Source organism: Mytilus edulis, chromosome 5 (assembly GCF_963676685.1).
Source record: "Mytilus edulis chromosome 5, xbMytEdul2.2, whole genome shotgun sequence".
Classification (NCBI taxonomy): Eukaryota; Metazoa; Mollusca; class Bivalvia; order Mytilida; family Mytilidae; genus Mytilus; species Mytilus edulis.
Window position 1 is genome coordinate 89,661,565 of NC_092348.1, and position 21,215 is coordinate 89,682,779.

At 33.8% G+C, this 21,215-nt stretch overlaps 2 protein-coding genes across 2 annotated transcripts; one reads left to right on the plus strand and one right to left on the minus strand.

Annotated features, from left to right (window-relative positions):
• The first annotated feature begins 11,467 nt into the window (after positions 1-11,467).
• On the plus strand, positions 11,468-12,607 carry LOC139525306 (uncharacterized protein F54H12.2-like). Its single transcript, XM_071320508.1, has one exon. It carries the CDS (start codon positions 11,468-11,470, stop codon positions 12,605-12,607), a length of 1,140 nt encoding a protein of 379 aa, XP_071176609.1.
• Positions 12,608-13,263: 656 nt separating this feature from the next.
• Positions 13,264-17,145, minus strand: LOC139525307 (uncharacterized). The gene has a single exon (XM_071320509.1). The coding sequence runs from the start codon at positions 17,143-17,145 to the stop codon at positions 13,264-13,266; it is 3,882 nt and encodes a 1,293-aa protein (XP_071176610.1).
• Between the last annotated feature and the right edge of the window lie 4,070 nt (positions 17,146-21,215).

Sequence of the window (21,215 nt, forward strand, 5' to 3'; positions counted from 1 at the left end):
ATTATTATGCACGTCCGATGATTTGAAGTGGTTACGAAAAACTAACACAAAAAAGTACATGTTATACTTTTAAATTATTCGATAAAGTCTCCTGTTGGTTTACAAGCCTACCAACCACGTCAAGGTCGGAGACCACTGGCAGGTTTTTTTTATAGTTTTTTTTAATTTATTTATTTTTCTATTTTTTTTTTTAATTTTATTTTCTCAACAATTTTCAACAGCGAAAAGGCTTCTAGCATCTAACACATGAAATATTGGGCATTGGGGTTCATACTAATCATCATCCGCGTCGTTGCAATCTTCTAAAACAGTCTGATGAGTAAGCTGGTTTCTACAATCATCACTGCCCTGACAACCACAAATGCTTGTGCATGACAAGTGTTGTTCATAACATACACATGATTTACCACAAATAGATTTGCCTTTGCATGTGCAAACAAGGTCTTGTAAAAAGTCAGAAGACATTGGCCCCTCAAAATATAGTGGAACTATCGAGCTATTCCCCATTGTCCATCCATATTCAAGAGGTGATCTAGGTGGTGGTTTTGCAATATGGGCATTCATCCAGACGTACACTTGTAGGGATACTCTAAATATGTGTTGTCTGAAAGATGCTTTTGAAGGAGGAAGTCTCACTAAGGAAGCATCCTTAGATAGCGCTGACTTCACTCGCAGTTTATTTAGATCACCATGTACAGATTGAGCCTTGACTTTGGGGTCATATAGATCAGCGATAAATTGTCTTCCCACTGTTACAGATGTTTTGATATCAGAACTAGCTAGATTGATCAAACTTTGATATCTTAATGGGTGTTGTTTTAATGTCTTGTATACTGTCTTTTTGCCTATTCCAAAGAAAGAAGACGTCGTGTCGCATCCCGTTAGAGCGTGATTAGCTGGTAATGTACTAGAAACCACTGGTCCAATGGCATTGTATATATCGTGTACAGGTATAAACCGTCGGGCGTCTTTGGTTGAAGAAACGCATCCTGTCTGGAACCACAATTCATCAATGTTTGTCATTTTGGGAAAATACCTTATACACAGAAGTAAAACATCAGTGTCCGATGATTTTATTACAATGCGACCTCTGGAATTGCTTTTTATTAGCTGTTCATTAGCAAACAGAGACTGTAGAATGATTCTTGTATCTGCCTCTTCCTGTGTACTGAACAACTGAATACAATCAGTAACAGTTCCGGCATAAATTTGTTTAACAGTCTCTGGGTTTTGAAAACATCCAGCTAAGAATAGTTCGTCTTGCTCATTCAAATCGAATTCATTGAAGTGTGCGAGCGCATAGTCACCCAAAAATCTTAATAATGCTTGTTTATTTTCCGATGCACATAGAAATTTCTTCCAATCTGTAATTGACCTACCTTCAATGACCTGAAAAATCTTACCACCATTTGAAATAGACCGCCTCATTCTTTCTGCTGATTTTGTAGAATGTTCTACGTCATACCGATCAAACACGTCTACGACACACCCGAAATTTTCAAAACTTGCTATTAAAGTTCTAAAGTAGTCCTTGGCCAAATCTCCAAAACTGTTGTACCTTTTTACAAAAAGACTTTGAACAATACCCATGCCATCTCTGATAAGGATTGATCGATTCTTATCATACGGTGGAAGTGTGAAAGAGGTGCACACCTCTTTTTCCAATAGATGAATGAAATCTGCTTTGCATGATTTCCTCATCAACCCATCGTCATGGAAAATGGATGTTGGTATTCTACCGATGGGGTAAGCCAAAACCTTTTCAACGGTAACTTCGTCTCGGACATTTGCAAGGGCTAAAGCTCTTCGAAAGACAAGCTCGGGATTAATATGAGTTTTTACAATATCGCCAGATCGACATTTTAGATTGCATGGCTTTGCCATGTCGTCAAAGGTTTTGAGTGCAGATTTAGAAATTGGGGAAAAGAAGTCGCGAGTTTCGTTGTCTTTGAAACAACCATCTACAAAAGATTTCATCGATTTTTGTCCTCGATCTACAGAATTCAGCAGCGAATCTTCAACTTCTCTACTGGCATGCAAACCTGTTGCAATGTTTATTAGCGATTTGGGACATTCTTCAATGTCGAATATCTGTCATATTATTTTGAACATGCTCAATAAGATCCTTCACTTGCTGCTCATCGCGTTTCATCGCTGTCGGTCTACTCTCTTCGTAATTTTCGTCAGAGCCAATAGCAATTTCAGACCTTTTCCTCATTTCAGAAGCGTACCTTGCAAGAATGTGCCTAGTAAAAGTCCAACGAAGAAGAGCAGATTTATGTGTAGTTAATCCGACTATACCGCCGTTTCCCTTCGAATCTTTGATTATAGTCTTCTCTGTTGCCATATCACTCCATATGCCATTGAAAACACCAGGCTTTTGTCTGACTGCAAACTTTCCGGACATGAAAGCTGAATAAGTTTCTTCTGGGAGATTCAGCATGTCAATTAAATAAGTTGGTGTCCACCTAGCATAATTTGTCTTGTTTGCAATGAAGAAATATGGCAACATAGAAGACACGGATTGGAGGTGTAAAGTCCAATCTCCATCACGTTCTGCTTTGACATTCATTAGCATAACTTCAACGGCTCGTAAAAACATTTCCCAAAATTTAAAAGTTGGAGATGCTCTATAAGAAAACTCTCTGAACTCCGAAATCAACGGGGATAACTGTTCCCGGAAAAGAATTAAAAATTCAGAGAGATCTAATACCTTTGTATTAAGGTCACTGAATGCATTATGACAAGAAAGCATTGTTTGCCAGAACTTTTCGTCTATGTTAGCAATTTTTCGTTGGTTTGAACACCATTGAAAAAATTTCTTGAACCATAGTGCCATCACAGTTTCATATGCTAATGTGTAAGCTCTAACACCGCGATTAAACTGCTTGCCTTGAAGAATCTGATCTACAGTACATCCTGCATATGCACCCGAATCGACCAATAAATCCCGAAGCCCAGCTAATGCCCATATTTTGCCTATTGCTGAAAGGTAACACGAAACCATGTGAAACCCACCTAATCTAACAACGTGTGGGTGAAAAATCTGAGGCATAGGCCACTTTACTTGTTGAGCTATGGCATAAAGCTGTTGGTCGAAGGTCTGTACTGGGTTATTCTGACCTGCGGCCTTTGACATTTCTAGGCATTTCACCATTGTCGTATACACTGTCGCCATGTCAGCAGGTTTTGCGTCTATGATTGGAGGATATGCAACGACGACATGAATGTTTTTTCGGTCGGAAAGTCTTTTATGGAAGCCTGTCCAAAAAGGTATTATTTGTTTTTTATCATTTTGAAACCAAGGTAGTTCAGCAATGTCGCGTGTAAGTGATCGGAGCAATACCCAAGCCATATCAGACACGTCAGATTTATTGGTTGCACATGATTCGATTTGACCGTATGGCTCGGTACATCTAGGTGGGCCGAATCTTTCTTTAGGCTTACAGAAAGGCAAACATGACATGAGACTAGAAGTGTTTTCATCCAGAGCGAGGGATCTTTCTTGGCCGCGTTTTATTTTCACGTTAGCTAAGTCTGTCTGAAAAGTCGGATTATTATCAACCTGAAAAACTGCACGAGCCATAGAATGGAATGTGTTTTTACCATCAATAGTTTCTGCATTGATATCAACGTTGTCAGACCCTTCTTGAATGAAGTCTTCACCTGAAATTTTAGGACATATGCCATTGGGGATGTATGTTTCATTTTGGGAACTTATAATTTCATGGTTTGCTGAACTAGTCAGAAATTGTCTAACCTCAGTGTAAGACGCACAAAAGCCATGTGAATGTAAAGTTTCAATAAGATTTTTAGAACCATATTCATGATGCAACTGAAGAGCCAATGATAAACTAAAAGGGGTGAACTGTTTTTTATGCAGAGATATCACACACTCGGCTAAAGCAATACATTTCCGTACCGTATCACCTGAGAGTGAATTGAAATCATTCTCCATATGAAAATAGTTATCATCTATTAATCTGGCAAGAAAGTTTATCAAAGAGGTAGGTATGAATTGTAAAGCCGTAGGGATTGAAACTTCAGAAGGAGATGGATAAAATTCAGCCGAAATTTTGAAGGATTGTCAACTGCTTCTCAAAATTTTTGCCGCATCATGTAGGGTCTGATCTTCTTGATGTATGGAATCATTGACAAAACTGGTTTTCATCTCAGAAAATTTTAATTCCGCTTTTAAACTACTGGAAGCGCGAATAGCCTCAGAAACACTGATAGAGCTACTGAAAATCATATTTGATTTACCCTGTCCTCTTTGAGACTGAACAACAATGCGATCACCGTAGTGATTTTCCAGTTTGTGTTGCAGTTTATCAGTTGTATATCTACTTCTAATTTCTTGTGGAAGAAAGGAACAATATGTGTCTAATAAATTCGACAAAGAAAATGCTTTCTTATTAAAAAACAGATCATCGTGTAGAACTTCCGTCAGGTTCTTGAAAGCAATATCATGCTCCGACTCATTTGAAACATCATCAGAAGGTTCCCTTTTCCAGTTTAGCATATAGTTAAGTAGTATGAAATGGGGTCAGTCACCCACCAAAAACCCACCGGAAGCCACGTCACAGCTAATCCTCTTAACTATGACGTTAAATCCGGTCTATAATCTCTTAATCCTCTTAACTGCTACTTAACATCCGGGTTATAATCCTCTTAACTGAAGTGGGTTAATCTCTTAATCCTCTTAACTGCTACTTAACATCCTGGTTCTAATCTTCTTAACTGAAGTGGATTAATCTCCTAATCCTCTTAACTGCTACTTAACATCCTGGTTATAATCCTCTTAACTGAAGTGGATTAATCTCTTAATCTTCTTAACTTGTACTTAACATCCTGGTTAAAATCCGGTGGGGGGAAAAATTAACGGACATGTTTTTTAATCCCCCCTACCCTCCTACGTATTATCTTGTAAACGTGGCATACACGTTGAGACATGCACGTTAACATCCTAAAGTTTAATCTTGTAAACGTATAATCTAAATGTAAAAAGTTTATAAACTAAGAAAAACGTTTACTATATAGCATACATCATTAGTAATTTCATAAGAACAAACAGTATGAATCTCCAAAATTTTAATATGTATACACTTTTAAGAGAAAGAGAACTAACAGGGAAGATCAGACGATCACGAAGAGGTCCCAAAAAGACTGCAAATTTGATAAGGAACAGGGTTGATAAACTTCATCATGAAGAACTATCTCGGTGTCCAGTAGAAACATGGCTTCTGAAAAACGGTTACATTGTTTGTATTCTATACAACTTTGAACACCACCCAGAGTTTATTGAAGATCTATATTTTTGTGGATGTTACTTTGATGCAGTGTTAGCAGACTACAAGTTTATGGATCCTGTCAACTACCAATAAGAAAAAAATCCATGTATATCATTGACATGTGTACAACGGTCCTTTTAAGGACCAACAAATCATTCAAAAAGAGTCTATTATTGTTGTACATGATCAGTTCGTTTTTCTTCTCCGACGAATATGAAATATCTACAAAAGGTTCACAACTTGTTTATTTTCGAAGAAAAGAAAACTAGATTGTATATTTTATTACTTTCAATTGATAAACATACATTATTTCAACTAAAACAACAATATGATAACAAAAGTTTTCATATTGAACATTGGAAATTACATCTTCTTAATGAAATTCTACTATAAAATATAGACATATATATATATTTTGTGTATTTAAAAAAAAATATATTTCGAGTTAAGATGTCAGAGAGGATGAGCACAGAAAACCTTCAAACAAAGTGGTGTTTTTTCGGACAGAATGTACCAAAAGCAGAGATCGTGTATTTTTGTCAGATGATAATAGTCTTCATAATTGTTATTGCGGCAGTTGTTAATTTATCAACACAAAATGGGAGTATAGAACTATGGGTTAGTTTATTAAGTGGTTGTACTGGTTACATTTTACCAAACCCTTCTATAAATAAAATATAAATGAGATTCACATAAAAAGAAGGGAGGAAAAAAAGTATTCGAGTAACCCTCCTTCTAACCACGTGACCGAAACGTTCACCATACGTTTCGTTTATCTCTTAATGAATCATCATGAACAATTTAAGCCGCTACCACAACTATAAAAGCACACAGTTATATCAATGGCACAGGCACAGGTTGATTTATCCAAATAGGTGTACGGTTGTGACTTTGATCACTTGCATACTGATTTATTCAAGAAACAGATCGAGTGTTTAATTGATGAAACAACAAAAGTGGTGGTGAAGAAAAGAGAAAACATACTCGAATACAGCTTGTTGTTAAAGGGGAAAAGATTCCGATCACTAAAGAAAATTGGACGAAACTGTGTTATCTAAAGGACAGCATCTTATTTTTTCATTCATTTATAGACGAACACTGATAGTACAATGGTGGCAATTAAAGTTGGTATGGAAAAAAGACTTCTTTCAACTATATTACTGTTTTCTTTTGCTGAATTATTGGATGAAATGGTGCAACAATTATCAAAGAAGTTTTGTCAGGGATGCAAAGTGGAACATGGATCACAACATAGACACACGAATGTTTGATGGATAGTGAACTAGATAAACTCGAAAAACATTTTGATCAGGCGTTCTGCGAGTTTAAATACAGTCACATACTAGGAAAATACAGAGAGAATGTGAGAACATTGACCTTGGAAAATAGTGTCGTTTTAAACTTTTTCATTCTTCATGTTTTGTTCATGGACACGCTCCGATCAGAAAAAATGAAAGTGAGTGTTTATAATTTAATGGAAAGGAAATTAAAACTTGAAGGACGTTTCACACAGTAATATTGTATTTTGTGTAAATATATGTATATTTCATTGAATAAATTTATATTGATGTGGAATTTTTTGTTGTGTATTTATTTTCTGGTAAAGATACAAAATGTTATATCATTTCATTAGTTTTCGTATTCATTCGTATATTTCCGTATGTATATATATTTCCGGTAGTATTCGGAAACATTCGTTTATTTCCGAATGTATAATTATTTCCGGTAGTAGTCGGAAACATTCGTTTATTTCCGAATGTAAAGTAATTTCCGATCATTTCCGGAATCGTTCGTTGATATCTGCTTTTTCATTCCGGAATTATTGGGTTGATTCCGTATTTTACTTCATTGGTTGCATTTTATTGTGTACTTCATTTCTTTTTTCTGGTTATGTATTTTGTTTCTTTTTTTTCTTGATGGTGATTTATTTTGATTCTTGTTTCACTCTCTGGTGGTATATTTATTTGTCAAATAAAATAAACCAAAATAATTAGAAACATCAGTGTATAAAACAAACACATATCTCGAAAAATAAACACAACGACATGAAGACAATTAAGGTGTAGACAACAAACAAACAAACAAAAAAACAATGTGTGAAGACCAGGAGAAAGTGCTTTTACCATTTCAGTCACCGTGTTGTATACAAATAGTTGGACCTACTCAGTCAGGAAAAACCATGCTTACATATAAAATACTAGCTCAATCTAAATACCTATTTACAAAAACACCAAAGAAAACCATTTATTGCTACTCTGCATATCAGGATTTGTTTTCAGAGATGGAGAGGAAAATTGAAAACATAACTTTTCACGAAGGGTTACCAACTAGTGAGGAAATTGATAAATGGTCAGAAAATAAAGAACATATGATTCTTTGTCTTGATGATTTATTGTGTCAAGCTGCAAACTCTAGTGATGTTTTAAACCTTTTTACCGTTAAATCTCATCATTGTAACATATCAGTTTTGTTTTTGATGCAAAATATTTTCCCTCCTGGAAAATGCATTCGTACTATTTCGTTAAATGCGACATACATAATCTGTCTTAAAAACCAACGTGACAAACACCAGTTATCAGTATTAGGAAGGCAGATTCTCCCAGGTCAATTAGACTATTTCATGTCAGCTTATGAAAAGGCAGTTTCTTTAATATATGGATATATTATTATTGATTTGTCAACACACACAGATAAAAAATATTTATTGAGAACAAACATTTTCAAAGGAGAAGATCCAGTAATTTTCGTTCCGAAATGAGTAAACAAGTTTTAGCCCATGTACATTTTTTATCACTTTTAATTTCATGTGAGGAAGAACAGAAAATTGCATTGTTGAAGACCATGAACGATAAACAATTTCAACTTTTAGTTGAATGTTTTTTAAATGTGTTATGTGGGGTATTTCAGCTTAGTCAATCAGATAAAAAGAAACTCATGAGATATAAAAACATTATTCGGAAAATAACAGATAGAGAGACAACACGTATTCTAAGAAAAAAATTGTTACTTAAATATCGTAACATTATTTCTATCATTGTTAAACCAATACTTGATACAATTTCAAAATGACGAAAGAAATGATTCTTCTGCCAAAACATAGATATGAAAGTATAATACGAACAGAAAACAATGAAAGCGATAAACAAACTAGTGCTAAGGAAGAAATTTCACCCCGGGAGGATATTAAAACAGAAAAAGATAGTTCAGATGATTTGAACACTTTGATCGAGCTGACCATACCAGTGAAATACAGAGAAAAGGCAAAAACACTATTGCAATTTCTTCAGAGTCAGTCTACAATAAGTTGGAACAAACATGGAAAAGTTAAGATCAACAACGAAACTGTACCAAACTCTCATATTGTTGACTTATTGCGGGATGTTGTCATTCCTTATGGATGCAAACAACTACCAAGTGGACATGAAATATTTTATGATTTTCTTAAAAATATTCACATACCTATGGGACTAATTTCAAATAGAATGAGAAAACAACTGGTTCAATCTGATATACAAACAACAGAGGAAAATGAACAATTAGCTGAAAGTGAACCAGAGAAAAATAAGAAGAGGAAGATTAATAAACTTTTTGTTAGGAGGGAACTCTCGAGACTGTTTGAAGAAAAACCTAAACTAAAATGGAAAAGATTCAAACTATAGCATCATAACTAATGAACAATTGATAAAATATGTTATTTTCTATGTCAAAATAAAGATGGATAAAAAAGTGTTTTTTGGTTTTTCTTTTAATTTTATTTCCATGTTACAATCTAAAAACTAACTTGAGTTGTTCCATATACTTTAATGTAAAAAATAAATCATAAAAAAAACAGCAGAAAAAAACAATAAAAAAAAAACAACAACAAAAATACTTTCAATGTACAAAAAAACCATAATATATATTTATTTTTCATTTTCAGGTACAACCCCAATATTATACACTTTGATTTGATAAAAAAAAACCTATAAAAACTATTCTTATGATTACTTTTAATAAGACTCTTGTAGTTGTTAGAAGTAACATCTTATCAAAATAACCTGAGTATGAATGAGGAACTAGATTCTCTCCTGAGTAAATACTATTATGACGTTGGAGGACCAGCTTCATATGCTTCTGCCCCGAAAAACTATATCACATTGTAAATGCAGAGGGCAAAAGAGTTGGAAGATATAAAATAAGACGGTGGTTAAATTCACAAGATAATTACAGTTTACAAAAAACACCTCGTCGTTCTTTTAAAAGAATAAGAGTTTACACAACGGGGATGAATAATTTGTGGGATGCTGATTTAATGGACCTAAAACAATTTTCAAAAGAAAATGAAAATTTCAAATACGTATTAGTTGTTGTTGATTGTTTTTCACGCTATCTTTGGTTACAACCATTGAAAAATAAAACGGGAGACGAAGTCACCTCTGCATTTAAAAAGATTTTCACTGAGGTAAAACCAGAAAAAATTCGAACAGATAAGGGACAAGAATTTCTAGCAAAAAAGACACAATCGTTATTTAAAAGTAACGGTGTCCGACATTTTTCGGCTCAAAATGAACTTCATGCAAATTATGCTGAAAGGGTCCTACAAACTATAAAGAATAAAATTTTTCGCTTTTTCACAAAGAATAGAACTCACAGATATATTAACAACTTGCAAAATTTTGCAAAAAGCTATAATGGTACTCCACATAGAAGTTTACAAAACATTGCACCTAAAGATGTTAATTCTGTCAACGAAAGTGATATCTGGGGGAAAATGTATTTAAGTAAAACAGAGAAGAAACCAAAAGAAATAAAAGTACAAACAAACAAAAAGAAACGGAGGAAAAAACAATTCAAATACAAAATTGGGTCTTTAGTTCGACTGTCAAATATTGCTCATATTTTTGATCGATCCTACAGCCAAAGATGGACGGAAGAGATATTCAAAGTGGTGCAAAGATTCAGACAACAAAATATTGATCTTTACAGGCTTTCAAATATAAAAGGAGATGAATTTATAAGGGGGACCTTTTATGATAGTGAGCTCCAAAGAGTAGAGAAAGATGAAAATAGTCTTTGGATAATTGAAAAAATTATAAAGAAAAGAAAAAGACGAGGAAAAACTGAGTACTTGGTTCGTTTTCAAGGGTGGCCTCCTTCGTATGACGAATACATACCAGCAGAACAAATTCAATCTTTATCATAATGGAACATATAATTTTCATTCGAAGTGATCAATCAGATGCATATTACCCTAATAATTCACCGTTCAAGTTCAAAGTGTGTTTAAATGAAGTTTTACAATTACAAGGTGAATGGAAACTGGGAATATTAGATTTTTACATTGATCAAAAAGTTACAAAAAAGAACAATCATCAATTATACTTGTTTTGTGATGTATGCAGTGGAGTAAATGTTTTCCCTAATATACAATATTCACTTTTGAGAAGAATATTTCCCACGGATATGAGTACATGGAATTATATTTTTTCTTTTCCAATATATTTACCAGTAAAGAAAAACGAAATTCAAGTCTTAGAATTTCTTATAAAAGACGAACACGGAGAAAACGCTTCATTTTTGAAGAATAATTTGTCGTTTACACTACAATTTATACCAAGCTTATTTTAGCGCAGATATGACAAATACTGATAAAATGTACATTCCTAATGTTAATCAATGGACAAGATATTATCAGAATGTAGTTAGTGGTCAATCAAATGCTTACGTAAATCATATGAAATCTGGATATAACAAAGGATCGCAATCGGGATCATTTATGATACCAATTTCGAATAAATCTTATCCAATTCGTGTAGAAAAAGAAAACAATTTTGTTGTGCGTTTAGTGTCACCTAGTGAACAAATTGTAAATCAAGCAAAAGAAGAGATAAAAATTGACGATGAGAGTATAAATAAAACGGACAGAAAGAGAAAATATCATCATTCGCCACAAAGCAGAGGAGGTGAAAAGAAGCCGAAGAAATCGAAAATAACTGTTAAAAAACATAAAAGGGATATATTTTCAACATAATGTCCTTGTTAACAAAAGAGAATTTTATTGAAGCACAACCGTCAGAGTTTTTGAGATACCCCCATACCAAGTAGGTGTTGAAAGTATAACATACGAGGAATGCAGACCTGTTAGTCAAATAACTGCTTACAATCCTATAGAATTCGATCTATGTGCAAACAATGGTATGGACTATATTGATCTTAAAAGATCAAAACTATACGTGAAATTAAAAGTGAAAAAAGCAAATGGTGAGGATTTACAAGATGGCGATACGGTAGGACCTGTGAACTTATTTTTACAGTCGCTTTGGTCGCAATTGGATGTGTATATACAAGGACAAATGGTAACGTCTAGTAATACGTATTACCCGTATAAATGTATGATGAAAACGTTACTGCAGTATGGCCAGGACGCAAAGAGTACACAATTATCTTCTAGTCTATACTTAAAAGATAGATATGGACACATGGATGAAATATCGACTAACACTGGACTGTATGAACGCAGAAAATTTATTTCTAATTCGAAAACATTAGAAATAGAGGGACCAATTTTTTCCGATATATTTGAGATGGATAGATACCTGCTAAATATGTTATTCCTTAAACTAAAACTATACCGCAACGATGCAAGTTTTTGTTTGATGTCTGGAGAAATTGATACCAACTATCATATTTCTTTGGAAGATGTCGTGATCAAGCTTTGCAAGATCAGACCTAACCCAGCTATAATTGTCGCTCATTCAGAAGCTTTAAAGACAACAAATGCTAAGTATCCTTTCACAAAAACCATGATGAAAAATTTTACAATCATGCAAGGAAGCACCTCTTTAATCGTAGAAAATGTTTTCCAAGATGTGAAACCAAAAAGTATTGTGCTTGGATTGGTTTCTTCAACTGCTATGTCTGGAGCATATACAAAAAACCCATTCAACTTTATGAATTATGATTTAAAACAAGTGACTCTGTTTTGTGACGGAATACCAGTTGATGGCATACCACTCAAACTTGATTTCAACGAGAATAGTGGTGCAACGAACGTTTCTCCTTATGTAAAAATGTTCGAAACACGAGGAAAGTGGTTGTTGGATACGGGGAATGAAATAACAAGGGCTGAATTCAACAATGGATATACGCTTCTATGCTTCAACTTAGAACCATTCTTTTCGGATACCAAATATCTTTCACTACTGAAGCAGGGAAAAATACGCTTGGAATGTCAGTTCGGTACGCCATTAACAGAAACAGCTGCCTTACTGATTTTAGCTGAAAATTATGGATACTTTGAAATAACTGAGAATCGACAAATAAAGATTGAACACTAACATTTCAATGTAAATTGAATTTATCATGACTATAACTGTTTGTTATTATTGTGTAGATCTAAAAAAAATTATAATGTGTGCTTTACTAATAAATATATTCAAATAAACGAAAACAAACAACTGCGTTCATTGATACATTATGTTTTATTTCAATCAGACAGGATGCAAAAAAAAAAACAGGAATAAAGAAAATATATATGTAAAAATACAATACATGAAAAAAGTAACCCAATTACCCTCAAACATACTAACGAAAACTATATACAATAAGTTTTAATAAAAAATATGATGCATCTACAATCTCCCTCACTATATGTAAAAATCATATTTAAATCACCACAAATTTTGATATACAAAAAAAATCCCCACTTCGTTCTCTTGTTATAAATACAAAAAGAAAAAACAAAACAAAACAAAACAAAACAAACAAAACCCCCAAAAAAATTAATGAATATTTAAATTTATAATTAAATACATATAAACAATAACCCTCAAATGAACAAATAATAACATCCCTCACTATATGTTAAATTAGTATTTAAATCACCACAAATCTTGATTTAGAAAAAAAAATTCAACAAAATAATATCACAAATACGAAATAGTTATAACAAATAAGAATTGAAATGTCTTTAAACGTTTTACATGATGAATGTTTATATGTTATCTTTATGTCCAAAGGCTCTCGTTGTCACACCATCATCTAAAATCCATCTTTTATCATCAAAAGGAACTAATGATTTTTTATTAATAGTTTTGGAATATAAAACATGGCTTTCGCTTCTTATAATATTCATTTCAGAACGTGTAACAGTTTTATCGAAAAGACAATTTTTATACATTTCATGTTTAAGTTTTCTGGATGCAGTTTTTGTTACTCCTTTTGCAGTATGCTTTTCTCCACCTTCAAAAGAAAATGAATACATCTTCGATCTCAGTCCAACAAATTCACTTATTGGGGTTCCACTTGTTTCATCCTTGAATTTACCTATTACTTTTTTATTTTCGATATCATGTAAAAAATGTTCTGGTGGATAATCACTCGTATCATACATATCTTGATATTGATGCATATCTTCATACACATCTTCCGTTTCAACGTGATATAAAAAGCTATCAGTATCAGAAAAACACACACGAATTTTATCACCATACAGAGATTTCATATGGTTATAATGAAAATCGTACATCAAAAACTTGGATAAGTCTAAAATGCAAAAACCTACATATATTGGTTGTTTCATTAAAACATTCACACGTTTTTTCGCTACTGCCACCAAATTTTCGTTAAATATTTTGCAAGATGCGTAGGATGGTTTCGCTGTTTCTTTATTAAGTTTCTCTTCCGTGTGACAAAGTTTTACATCTTTATGCTTGCGTGTATTGAGGAGAGTTCGACCAAAAATTGAATTATTCATCAGCTTATATAAACATTTTTCAAATTCATTCTTTGCATTTTTCCTTTTTTCTGTGTTAAAGTCTATATACTTCTTCAACCAGGGACATTGTTTAAACTTGAGTACTCTATGTATCTTTTTGATCTTCAATCCTAACTCTACGTATAGTTGTAAGTTTCTATAATGCACTATGTACTTTTCCTTGTCGTATAGGTTAGGAACGAGTTTTTCAATCTTTGTTAAACATTGTTTTCCAGTTAAATTTTGCAATAATTCCTTTGAATACGGAGATAAATGTTCTACTTGAATATGCTTTCTTTCTGGAGCTAAGGGAAAATCCGAATGAGAAGAATGAAGTGACGAAGGATATTCAAGGTCAACTTCGAAAATGTATCCGTCTGAACCGTCAGCTTTTAATTTTGTGATATCTAATTTTATTTTCTCCTCCTCGGTAAGCCAGTTGAAATGACCATACGGAAGACATTGAGACATGCTCCAACCATATAAATTATTTGCGTCTAAATAAGATAAATAGGAAGTAGGTTCAGTTGGTTCATACGTATCGAATAAGTATGGATTGTTTGCTTTAGCATATCGATGAAAAATACTAGATACACCGCCTCGTATTCCCTTCTCTACAAACAGCATCATATCTATATCAGTGATTAAATCGAGTACAATTCCAGTTTTCTTCAGCATGGCACTCCAACTAAATCCGGGGGTGGTGAAATAATGACAAGGATCCAAATCATAGTCGTGTAAAGAAATGTCTCTAAATTTTTCAAAAACATCTGCCAAAAGAGCTACATCCATTTTAAGATACACATCGGAGTATTCCCCCAATGTTTTTACTTTCAGTTTGTCCCACACTGTTTGCGCAAATTGATAATCTTCATCAGATATGTGAGTGTCTCCTAATTTGTTAAAAAAATCTTCTTTGGATGGTAAACAAGGTTTTTCCAATTTCTGCTCGGTATCGACATAATCATAGGGGAATACTCCTTTTCGTAGCAATAGAGAAAATACATCTGGATCCGGAAACGTTTTAGATAAGTAATTGAAATGTTTTTCTCCTTCGTCAGCCAGATTTTTTGTTAAAGTTGCCAGTGAACTGTTTAAAAATTGCAAAGAATCGATAAAGCGGAGATTTCCTATAGAAAATGACATATATTTTTCTTTGTTGTGTGGAATAACAGTGATGTCTTGTTCCTTAAACTTTCCTATTTTACTCATGATGAGATTTGCATCAAATCCTTTCAAATTATGAATAACAACAGGTATAAATTTCGGTATTTTGATCTGTAAATTGTAATTATTACAAGAAATGCCACGAATGAACCCAGTCACGTGATCGTGTTCCTTGACTTTGTAATTTTTGCTGCTGAAAGCTTTTTTACATACATAACATTTTTTGGCATATTTGTAGTCTAATTTATCATACTCAGTTATTATCATTGGCTCGATGCGGCTAAGTATGTCTCTAATTTCTTTCTCCTCTTCAAGAAGATGACGGATAAAGTTCTCCACAACATCAGGTCCACGGTATATGACGGGTGGTTTGTCGTATCGCTTATCAATTGACACTCTTTGATATCCAAAACTGTACGGTTCCATTTGTTGGTATGTAGTTGTACTTGACATGTTTGGATTCGGATGACAAGTATCGACTTTCCTTGTTAAACACTCAAAATCAGCATAGATTACAAACGGAATTCGGGCGGTTTTCGCATATTCTTTGAATTCCAGAACTTCTCCCTCCTTGGGAAGTGTAATTTTCTGAAAATCAAATTTTCCACAGTCTGCTTTATGCCTCTCTAGTTTGCATTTATCAGTAAATCCTTGCAAGCAAAGATAACAAAAAAAATGTTCCTCACGATGTTTCTTTGTCCTCGATAAAAACCTGTTAAAGTTGTTTATCAGTACATAATGACTTTTGTTGTTTTCTTTTAAATATAATATATTCACATGATGACAGAAGGTTTTCTTTGTGATGTATAACGGGTAGATTTCTCCTTCTTCGTATCCAAAAATGTTAACTGAAATAGTGGTATTCTGTTTTTCGAATTGTGATATTTGAGATAACGGAGTGGGATACTCGATACCAGTCATGTTAACTGAGTTAACAAATGGAACATAATTCTCTACATTTTCTGGATTTTGTTGAAAGTTATGCATACTGGAAAGAACAGTCCATAAAAAACATTTGTTGTCCAAGTTCTGAATGTTGAGTATACAGTTCGATCTTTTGAGTGATGTTGGTAGTTCTAAATAACTACCTCCTTTTAATGGTTTGTACTTTGTGACGCACAGATCAAGTTGTAAAACCTCTTCAAGTTGCCATCCACTCCCATTCTTGATGAATTCTTCGAAAGAAATGAATATTTTTTGAAATCCTTTATTCAACTCGTGAGGTATTTCACTAGCACCAGATTGTAAAATGGTACTCACTTTAGTATTGAAATGCGGTTCAGCTTCGTCGTATTTGCCATCTGGTGAATATTTAATCATTCTTACATGTACACTCATATAAAACTTTATATTGTTTTTAAGTAGTCTGTCCTCTAATATTTGCGCAATATCCACTTGTTTTTCTTTGAAAAATAACATCAAGTCATATCTTTCTTCATTGTTGCTGGGTTGTAATTGAATATTTTCCACACCATCGTTCAGAGCTGTTGCTGTTAACGATCTTTTCTCTCTTGCATTGCGTACTCGTTCCTCGGGAAGTTGGTCAACATCTTCTGTCCTCTGACGTTTACGGGGGGGTTGTACGTCGTCTTCCTTCTGTACGTTTTTCTTTACATCATGTTTTCTCTTCATATGTTTAGTTAAAACATCTTTTCTTTTCGTGGTGAAACCACAATGTTCACATTCATAGTTTATATTCGAATGGTTCTGTTGGTGTCGAATCAAATAAGCTTTTCTTGCATACCTCATACCGCATGTTTGACACTCAAAATTTGATACATTATCTTCATCTGGAACACTGTCATATTTTCCCGTAGTAGTTTGATCAAATTGTTTTTCAGTTGGATTTTGCTGCTTAACTGATTGTAAGACTGTATTAAAGTCCTGCGCTGACAGTTGCTGTAACTTCTGTAACACATCATGTGGAATATCTTTTACCAGTTGGTCAATCATATGTTGGTTAAAATTTTCCAACTTGAATGAATGATTGAAACTAGTTCACATTGAATTATATACTAAGGGGTTTAAACGTGGATGTATCAACGTGTATGCCACGTTTACAAGATCTTACGTAGGAGGGTAGGGGGGGATTAAAAAACATGTCCGTTAATTTTTTCCCCCACCGGATTTTAACCAGGATGTTAAGTACAAGTTAAGAAGATTAAGAGATTAATCCACTTCAGTTAAGAGGATTATAACCAGGATGTTAGGTAGCAGTTAAGAGGATTAGGAGATTAATCCACTTCAGTTAAGAGGATTATAACCAGGATGTTAAGTAGCAGTTAAGAGGATTAAGAGATTAACCCACTTCAGTTAAGAGGATTATAACCCGGATGTTAAGTAGCAGTTAAGAGGATTAAGAGATTATAGACCGGATTTAACGTCATAGTTAAGAGGATTAGCTGTGACGTGGCTTCCGGTGGGTTTTTGGTGGGTGACTGACCCCATTTCATACTACTTAGTTAGCAATGCATGTTGAATGATACAGTGCCTTGTCCTTGAAGTTCTCCATAGATAGTAAACTTACCATTTGATAGTCAAACTTGTCTTTTGCTGCATTTAATATATTATCAGCACGTTCAACAGACTCGACTCGCCTTAATTGCTTATCTCGCTTGTAGGACTTTTGTTTACAGAACAAACATTTAGACCAGTCTGATTGTAATACCGTTGAGCGTGTTTTAACACAAGTTGGTTCAAACACAGAATGGTTTGCACTCGATGTTGAGCATACTTCTTTCCCTATTTGAAATGTTTCCAAGTTTTTTTTACTTGTATATGCTTTATAACACGACCTATGATATTTTATTTGTTCTAATGGAATCACTTTCGTTGACTCAAATTCATTATAAAGGCGGTGATAAACAATACCCTGTCTGACATCTATTGCGTCTAAAAGAGTAGTCTTCCCCTTTTCTGTTGCATTTGACAAATTTTCATAAGTAGATATTTGGCAAATAACGCATAATTCCCAATTACTATTAAGCCTAATCCTTTTTGGAACTGAGTGAGCAAACTTAACAGGACTCGTGTCCATTATTTTCCGGGTTATTTCGGGGGTGTACCAATTTGGTTTAAAATTAGTTTATTCAACAAAATCAACAAGAAATAAAACAACTAAAAAACACTAACACATAAAATCTGTATACTCAGTCAAAAACTATACATTGACATTGATATGAATATGTCTTACTATAGATGAAATTAAAGAAAATACACAGTTTTATTCTCTGAGGAAAAAACAGCAAATCATAAGTCAGGGGAAAATATGAAAAGGGAAAGCAACAAGACTTAATGAGGTGAAAATCAAATAGTAAAACTGCTAAATGATAAGTATTATAAAACGGCCCGAAAAACTTAATTTGCATGCTTTTTCGAAATTGTATGCATTAAAACTTCTTGCATATTGATTATTATATTGTTTTTTGTCAAAATGTACCACTGATGATATATATTAGAAATGTTATATACTTTGTCAGACGGTAACATTGAAAAAAAATGACATAAATATTTGAAAATCGTCCAATTCACTTAATTTATATGTTCATATGATAAGAAAGTTTGATATCAAATTAAAGCTGATACATTACTCTTTCATCTGATAACAACTTTTGTGATGATATCTTCATTCGGGAATTAGTTATAAACATTCCCGTTTTTGAAAATGAAAAAGAAAAAAATCGGAAAGTCACACTTTATCGCAATTTTACAAAAAACTGCACCTCGGGAAAACTCTACGACAGGGCTAAAATGAAAGTATAATGTTAACTCTATCTTCATGTGCATTTTCAGCCGTGAGGTATTTCGGTGCATTAAACTCCTTAACTAAGCGACTTTTCCTGATTTGTCACTCCACTATAAAGAATAACTCTGAATCAAATAAAAAATTCTCTGAAATCGATATTACCAAGATGCTTGATTTTTTTTTATTACAAAATATTTGGGACGTTTGGATCGTGTATTAGAGTGACCAAGCCAACAATTTTTCAACTTTAATGGACTACCCTACCTGCAGGCTAAATTATGACTTTTTGGAAAGAGAAATGCTTATTATTTAATTTTTGCCTGGTCGTAGAATTGAAATATGGTGCATTTTTTTTTTAATAAAGTCAAAGGTTAGTGATTGAGTTTTTCATAGTGTCAATTTATTTAAGATGGCGTTCTAAAAAGTCTCCAAAAAATATTTAAACTGTTACTAAACAAGAAATTCATAATGAATTGAACTGTGACACTTCATTTCAGCTTAATATGAAAATAACGAAACGACCAAATGCACATTTTAAAGGGAATTAAGACTAGCAACAAAATGGAAGATTACTCGAATCTCAATTCATTTTTTTTTTACATCGCATGAACTTCTAAAGATATATTTCTGAATTTTATTGCATTTATAAAAAGAATCGAAGTCAATTTGGATTTTGCTTTGCCAGTCACAAATATTTAACAAGGCAATTAGAACAAATGAGTTTATTGAAGGACTAAAGTTACAGCGTTCATTCTAGCTCTATGAACTTTTTAGGTTTTATGTGCTTTTGCCTTACATAAAGCACACATGGACACCTTAGAAAGAGTGGTTGTATGGGTGTTTTTTTTAACAAAGGGCATGAAAACTTTCGAAAACCTGACCGATCAGTCATCGTTTTCATCGTCGTCTTCTTCCAATATTGCTCGGTGATTTAAATAATTTCTACAACCATCAGACCCTTCACATGAACAAATATTAGTATACGCGGATTTCTGTCAGTTGCATACACGGTTGTTATTGCAAGCTGTTTTCCCTTGTCCGTATACGTACAAACAAGGTCTGGAAGGAAATCTACTGACATAGGTTCCTAAAGGAAACCCGAGAGCAAACCTTTTTGACCCTCCTACCAACCAGAGTCTTTGGAAAGTAAATGAAGTATGATCACTGGTTTAGCAATATGAGAGTTTAACCAAACTTCCGTGGGATGTGCTGTAAAAACGTGTTTTCAAATGGGGGAATTTTCACAAGACTTGCATCCTTTGTGGCGGTAAACTCCACCGTAGCTTGTTTAGATCATCATGAAGATACCTGAACTTTCCCTTCGGATCATACAATGAGGCGATAAATGCACTTCCAATGTTAACGGCGATTCCTAATGTCCCGTTTGAAAACTTTTCGGATTTGGCACAATTTTTTTTGGAAATTTTGTCCTCAATGCTCTTCAACTTTATACTTGCTTGGCTTTCTAACTATTTTGATATGAGCGTCACTGTTTTGTCTTATGTAGAAGAAACGCGCGTGTGGCGTATCAAGTTATAAAAGCCATGTACCTTTGATACACTAGTGTGTACTTTCCGCTATATAGATGATGTTCTCTCATTAAATAGTTCAAAATATGGTGATTATGTTGAATGCATCTATCCTATCGAACAAGAGATAAAGGATACAGCTAAGTCTGCTTCATATCTTGACTTTCCTCTAGAAATTGATAATGAGGGTCGGTTGAAAAAAAAACTTTATGGTAAAAGAGATGATTTTAGCTTCCCAATTGTGAACTTTCCATTTCTATGTAGCAACATTCCAACAGCGCTTGCGTTCGGGATATATATCTCCCAATTGATACGCTATTCCCAGGCTTGTATTTCCTTTCATGATTTCCTTGATAGAGGATTGCTGCTCACAAGGAAGCTATTAAAGCAAGAGTTCCAAATGGTGAAGTTTAAATCATCCCTTCGTAATTTTTACGGACGCCATTACGAGTTGGTTGACCGTTATTGAATTACTGTTTCACAGATGATATCGGATATGTTTCTTATGTCTTTAAAACTACAATCCCCTTCCCTTTTCACGAATGTGGCCTACCAAATTATACTATTTACCTGGTAACACATAACCTGCTCCACATGTGGCATCCTTCGTGTTTCTCATGTTATCTTGTAATATCATGAGCAACACGAAGGATGCCACATGTGGAGCAGGATCTGCTTACCCTTCCGGTGCACCTGAGATCACCCCCAGTTTTTTATGGGGTTCGTGTTGCTTAGTCTTATTTTTATAT